The 7050-nt window shown below is 53.4% G+C and overlaps 1 protein-coding gene across 1 annotated transcript; it reads right to left on the bottom strand.

Moving 5' to 3' along the window:
* Positions 1-3185: 3185 nt before the first annotated feature.
* Positions 3186-3920, bottom strand: LOC128943432 (olfactory receptor 14J1-like; the record flags this gene model as incomplete). The annotated part of the gene is made up of 1 exon (XM_054286380.1): positions 3186-3920. A coding segment is annotated over one exon (735 nt), but the record flags the coding sequence as incomplete, so codon positions are not given.
* Positions 3921-7050: the final 3130 nt, after the last annotated feature.

Raw genomic sequence — 7050 nt, 5'->3', positions numbered from 1 at the left:
TTTTAGAACGCCTAAAAAATCCCTAAGTCACTGATCTTAGAGGTGAGGTACATCTGGAATTACTGGGATGCAACATGGAAAAGGGGAGCATAGAAATAAATAGAGGAAAACATCTTGGATTGTTTCTTCCATTTTCATTTCACTTCTGGAAAGCTGCTTCAGTTTTCCAGGAATCTTCTCCTGTCTGCTCTTCCCAAGAATTTCTCATGGAGAACAAGGTCAAGCTTCTGTCACAAGATTTGCCACCAGGAAATTATGCCACTGGTGAAGTTTTCATTGTGAGAGTTTGTGCTGGCTTAGGGCAAATTTTGGGAGGAAACCTCCAAAAGGAATCCATCTAGAAAGAAAGTTCAAGCAGCCCCTACCCCTACTAGTTCAGGAAAAGACTTCCCTCGAGAAAAGTGAAAAAAACCCCAGTTTATTAAACAAGTAAAGTATTCACAAGCATGAAAAATGAATAATATTAAATAAAACCTCGGACAGTGCTGAAGAGATGGAAAATTCAGAAAGTCCTTGTTGTGGGTTGTAGTTGGCTCACTCGGTCTCTTCTAAGTCCCTCTGGTGCTGGAATGCAGCGTCCCAGAGCTCGGGGGGCCACAGGTGTGAGCTGCAGGTGTTTGTCTGGGTTTTCAGTCCAGAGCAGGTTTAAACAGTTCCAAGAAAAAGGAAAGTCACAGTCCGAGGAACTTCTCTTCCTAAGCTAGCTAAAACCAAATTGCTGGACCTGGGCTGTGAAGGCATCGGGAAATTTCCAAATCTGTGCACTGGCGGTCTCAGCAAACACTAGATCTGGATGGTGCTGGAGTCAGAACCTTGAAATTTCCAAATTTTAGATTTCTGTGCCAGCAAATCACTGGACTTGGGCTGTGCGGGCACCAGGAAATTTCCAAATCTGGGTACTGGGGCAGCAAACACAAGATATGGGAGGTGCCAGACCCAGTAGCAGGAAGTTGCCGGGTTTTGGATTTCTGTGCCAGCAAATTGCTGCACTTGGGCTGTGCCAGAATAGGGAAATTTTCAGGTCAAGGCACTGGCAGTGCCAGCAAACCCCACATTTCAGGAAGGATTGGATCTGGACCCTTCCCTTCCCTTCCCTTCCCTTCCCTTCCCTTCCCTTCCCCTCCACAAGCTGCCAGAGGGGCTGGACAGCAGCCAGGCAGAAAGGGACCTGCAGGGACTGATGGACAGCAGGCTGGACATGAGGCAGCAGTGTGCCCAGGTGGGCAAGAAGGCCAATGGCTCCTGGCCTGGCTCAGGAATGGTGTGACCAGCAGGAGCAGGGCAGGGATTCTTCCCCTGTGCTCAGCACTGCTTGGGCAGCACCTCAAGTGCTGTGTTCAGTTCTGGAGCCCCCAATTAAGAAGGACATAGAGGGGCTGGAGCGTGTCCAGAGAAGGACAACAAGGCTGAGAATGGGTCTGGAGCACAAGAGCTTTGAGGAGTTGCTGAGGGAGCTGAGGTTGTTTATCCTGCAGAAGAGGAGGCTCAAGGGAGACAGGGCAGTGTCAGGGCACAGGGTGGACTTGATGATCTCCAAGGTCTTTTCCACCCTTGCTGATTCTGGGATTCTCTGGAACCACCCTTGGAGCAGTTGCAGGAGGAGCCCTGGGCCTCCTCTTCAGGAGCTCCAGCAGCCCAGGTCCCTCAGCTTCTCCTGCCAGCCCCAAAGCCCATCCTGTCAGTCCTGCAGAGCCTCTGCAGCTCCTCCTCACTGCCCAGAACACGGAGTCCCAGAGCCAGACACAGCAGCCCAGATGTGCCCCCCTGGCCTGGGGTGCCTCTGGCAAGGGAGCAGCACCAGGCACTGCAGGAGCCTGCAGACAATTCCTGCAGCACTTGTAGGATGATCCTGCTGCCCAAGGGACGTTCCCATGGTGCCAAGTCAGGAACTGCAATGGGGAGTGGGGCCAGAGAGGAAAGGGCAAACAGGGATGGGCTGTTTGCAGGGGAGGGGACAGGGCTGGGCAATAGGAAGAAACTTGCGGCAGAAAGAGTGAAAAAAGCAAAGGTGAAGTCAAGGAAATGCTGAAGGCATTTTGGGGGTGGCTGCTAGGCAGCCCTGGCTCTGAGCAACAGCGTCTGCACTGGGACAGGGAACACTCAGCGGATGGGAACAAACTCTCTGCCTGACTGCAGAAGCCAAGAAAAAACTGAGTGGTTTCCCCAGTGTCCCCCAGCCCTTGCTGGCCCATGGGGCTGATGGCATTTGTGCTCCCTCAGGTTCTTGTCCCCACAGCAACAGCATGGGGGTGCTCCCCCTGCTCTGTGCAATGCAAACAGGGGCTGCTGAGCCAGTGCTGCCGTGTCTGTGCCTGCAAGGATGGGGCACCTGTGTGAACTGGGGGAGAGGCCAGGGCTGCAGAGGGGGGATGTCGTTGGCAACTCCATGAGCATGCTCTGGGACGCTGCCCTGAGCTGTGCAGCGCACTGGGAATGGATCAGCCCCTGCTCTGCTGCTCCTTCCCGTCTGCCCCAGGGCCCTTGCAGAGCCCCAGCCATGCTGTTTGCCCCCAGCCTGCCCACGGCCAGCCTGAGGCTGCTCACGGGGTTTTCTGTGCTGAGCATTGGCCTGGGTGTGTTCTTGAGAGAGCCTGGGCAAGGAGCCTGGAGCCCTCAGGCCCTGGGCTGAGGCGTCAGCGCTGCCCCAGCAGTGCCCATGGCCTGTCCCTGCTGCAGCCCCGGCAGTGCCACCGCCAGGGCTGTGCCCGGCCCCGAGAGCACTCAGGCCCTGCAGCAACACCAGGGCCACCAGGGCAGCGGGGCAGGGCCACGGCAGCAGCACTGGCAACACCAAGTGCGGCTGCTGCTGCTGGGCACAGCTGCTGGGCCAGCACTGATCTGCCCCCAGCTCTGCACACAGACATTGGTGCTGCACCTCCAGAGAAGGCAACAGAAGGGCATCTCTGCAGAAAACTTGGCTGGGAGATCCTTTAGTTCCTTTAAAGCCACCAAGACTGCAGCCCCTCCTTGACACAGTCTGTGGCCACAGGAACTCTTGAGATACACAAAATGTGAAATGGAATGAACTGTGGCTTTTCTTTTGGAAAATATGGAAAAACTACAATCAAGGGAAAAAAAACCACCAGCAAGAAAACCAACAAGAGCTATCTAAGATGACTTTTATTACAAGTGATTTGCAAAAACTGTCATCTAATTTAGTCTTTCTGAATGCATCCAGCCATCAGTCTCCACACGGCAGCCTTGAGCTCCTGGTTCCTCAGGCTGTAGATGAGGGGGTTCAGGGCTGGAGTCACTACCGAGTACAGAACTGACAGGGTCAGATCCAGGGATGGAGAGGACATGGAGGGGGGCTTTAGATAGGAAAATATACCAGTGCTGATAAACAGGGAGACCACAACCAGGTGAGGGAGACAGGTGGAAAAGGCTTTGTGCCGTCCCTGCTCAGAGGGGATCCTCAGCACAGCCCTCAAGATCTGCACATAGGAGAAAACAACGAACACAAAACAACCAAAAGCTAAGGAGGCAGTGAAAACAGAAACTCCAAGTTCCCTGATGTAGGGTTTGGAGCAGGAGAGCTTGAGGATCTGGGGGATTTCACAGAAGAACTGGCCCAGGGCATTGCCATGGCACAGGAGCAGGGAAAATGTATTGGCCGTGTGCATGAGAGCAGTTAGAAAGGCACTGGCCCAGGCAGCTGCTGCCATGTGGGCACAAGCTCTGCTGCCACGGAGGGTCCCGTAGTGCAGAGGTTTGCAGATGGACACGTAGCGGTCGTAGCACATGATGGTCAGGAGAGAAAACTCTGCTATGATAAAGAAGAGAAAGAAAAAGAGCTGAGCAGCACATCCTGTGTAGGAGATGTCCCTGGTGTCCCAGAGGGAATTGTGTATGGCTTTGGGGACAGTGGTGCAGATGGAGCCCAGGTCGCTGAGGGCCAGGTTGAGCAGGAAGAAGAACATGGGCGTGTGCAGGTGGTGGCCGCAGGCTACGGCGCTGATGATGAGGCCGTTGCCCAGGAGGGCAGCCAGGGAGATGCCCAGCAAGAGGCAGAAGTGCAGGAGCTGCAGCTGCCGCGTGTCTGCCAATGCCAGCAGGAGGAAGTGCCTGATGGAGCTGCTGTTGGACATTTGCTGATCCTTGGCATGTGGACCTGTTCATGGAGAAAAAGACAGTGTAGAGATAGAGGAGACACCCGTAAGCAAAATCAAAGCAATTTCCCATACGCTGTCCCCTGTAAGTGACACAGACCTCCTTTTGTGTTCAAGTGTTCTGCAGTTTTCTTTTTAAGCTCCCTCCATGTCTGTCTTGGTATTCTTGGATATCATAAGCCCTCAGCATTTTTGCTGCCCCCCAGGAGAATAGAGTGATTTCTCTGAGACAAAGTGATGAGTGGAGACTAAGGGGAGGTGTTCTTTCATTCTGATCTGTTCAGATTTTGTCAGGGGTTTAAACTTTAGCAGGTGGAGGGTGATCAACTTCCCATGTTTATTCCCAAAAATGCCTTAGGTACTGCTGAGAGCAGATGGATCCACCACAGCCCAGCTCCACATTTGTGGCCAAGGGCTCTCTTTGCTCATTTCACCAACCCAGCAGCATTTTCAGTGTAACAACACCGCTGCCTTTCCCCACCAATCTTATATCTCAGAGATACTCCAGGACAGGTTTGCGCCCTGGATTGAAGCTCCCAGCTTGGACTGAAATCTCAGGGACACTTCCAAGTGTCCTTATGATGGTATTGGATGAAGGGAGATGCAGCTCCTTCCCTGGCTGCACTGACAGCATTGCCCAGAGCCGGGCACTGGGGACAGCGTCACCCTGAGCCAGCTGTGCCCCCTCCAGAGCCCCCAGGGCCGGGCAGATGCTCCCAGCCCTGTGCTCTGCAGAGGGAACTGGGCCCGGGGCTGCAGAGCTGCCCCACGGCTCTGCTGCAGTTCTGCCTGCACAGGAGGGGCTGCACACCTTGGAGCCCCGGCCCTGAGGGCAAAGGCTTGGCTGGGGCACAGGAGGGAGGGGGCTTGTTCAGAGGGAGGGGCTGCACTGGAGGGGATCCTGTGGGCATCTCTAAACTCTCCCTGCCACAGCATTGCTGGGTTTTGTTTTCTTTCATTCCCTGATCTTCTCTCTGCTTCCTGCAGATTTCCCTGCTGCAGGTGTTTCCCTGTGCCTGATCTCTCTGTGCCAGCACTCACAGACCCCAAAAAATCTCTGTGCACTCTCCTTGGTCCTACAGAACCCTGCCTGTTTGCAGGGCACTGGATGGGGCAGGTTCTGTTTGCAGCTTGGAGAAAGGACAGCTCAGACTGAGCCTGATGGGTCATGCAAAGGTGATGCTGGTGCTGTCCATGGGCAGAGGAGTGGCTGAAAGTACATTAGGAATCTCCTGTGAACCTATTGATCACTAAAAGTAACAGTTCAGATTTCTCAGGTACTTGTCAAAATTCATAATCATCCTTTAATATTTATACCCCCTCCCCATCATCCTCCAATAGTAGGAAACTGAATACAGTCTTAGGAATTTTCCTCATTTTTATCAAAATCCTTGTCTTGGAAATATTCTGTGACTGATCAGAACCCCTCAGTACATCAGAGCTTCATGAGCATTTCACCTCCCCTGCACCAGAAATACCCAGAGTTGTACTCACAGAGTCTATAGGCATTGGAATGGTCCAGCAGCAGGAGATGGCTCCAGGAGCTGCAGCTGCATTGTCCTGCAGCCAGAGGTTCCTGTGCCAAGGGCTGGCAGTGATTCTGCCCCAGGCACTTCTCAGCACCTTCCCAGCCCTGACTGATTGAAGCTCTCTGTGCCTCTGTGCTGTGCCTGGGCTGGCTGCAGGCAGTGTCCCAGCCCTGCTGGGCTGGCAGAAGAGCTGCTCATCAGAAGAAATGTGCTTTTGAAGCTCTTCTTGGTTACCAGGAGCTGCATCTGTACCAGGAGCCCAGCTCAGCTCAGCAGCACAGATACAGCACAAGGACTGTAATGAGCCTCTGGGGCTTTGTGCTCAGGCCCTGAACATCAGTCCCTGAGAAGGAGCTGAAGAAACCTCTCCAGAACTCCAAGTCAGAATCCAACTCCAAAGTTTCTTGGACTTGTAATGGGTCCCACTGAGGGACACGACCGAAAAAGTGTCCCCAGACCCCAGGCAGAGCAGAGAACTGGAGGCAGTGATGACAGGTGGGGACAAAGAGAAGCCAAGTCTTGGTGCCCTGGGGCACAGCAGGGTCTGTACCACCAAGGCCTGGGAGGAGACACCTTGTCCTGAGGCCCTGGGGCCTCCTGGCGCAGCCCCAGCCAGGCTGGGCACTGTCAGCCCCTTGTCCTGCCCTCAGCATCCCCCCCTAGCCCACATCCCAGGGGCCTCAAGGATCTGTTGGAAGGAGTCCCTGGGGAGCCTTGCTCAGGAATGGGGACTCCTGAATGCTCCCTGCAGGGATTGCAGGTTTTTCAAAGGACTTTGGGTTTGGCTTTTGCCTTGGAGTCTCTGAGAGCTTTGTGCAATGATGGCCTCCAATTATCTGCTGTGATTAGTCCCTGGAGAGGCTTTGTCAGTAACACCACTCAGTGGGGCTCATTAATGCTTCAAGGTACTTCAGTTCTTTTAAGGTACTTGGTGTTTCTGTTTTGATACAGACTCTGTGAGAGGTTTGTGCAATCATGACCCCAATTATCTACTTTAACAAGTCCCTTGGGAGCTTTGTAATGACACTCAGTGGGGCTCATTAATACTTTGAGATACTCAAGGTTTTTAAGGTACTTTGGAATTTCCTTTCCACGCTGAGTCTCTGAGAGGTTTTTGTGCCATTCTGGCCTTCAATTCTGTCCTCCAAGGAGTCCACGAGGAGCCTGTGTTGGGGATGGACCTCAGTGGGAGCCATGAATGCCTTGAGACACTTTGCGGTTTTCTTCTGACTTTGACTCCTGGAAAGGTTTGTGCAATCTCCTCTCAGGCCCTAAGGTTCAAGGGCTCAGCTCCAAATGCACAGTGAGGCGCATGAGGATCAAGCAAATCCTGACAAATCATGGCTCTGCCTTGATTTCCCTCTGCTCTCATGGAGCTCATCAGGAAGCTGTCTGTAGTGGTTTTTGTTCAC

This window comes from Melozone crissalis, unplaced genomic scaffold (genome assembly GCF_028551555.1).
Source record: "Melozone crissalis strain CALT ecotype California unplaced genomic scaffold, PUWL_Pcris_2 ptg000046l_1, whole genome shotgun sequence".
NCBI lineage: Eukaryota > Metazoa > Chordata > Aves > Passeriformes > Passerellidae > Melozone > Melozone crissalis.
Note: the sequence above shows the minus strand (reverse complement) of the source record. Positions and strands in the feature narration are given on the sequence as shown.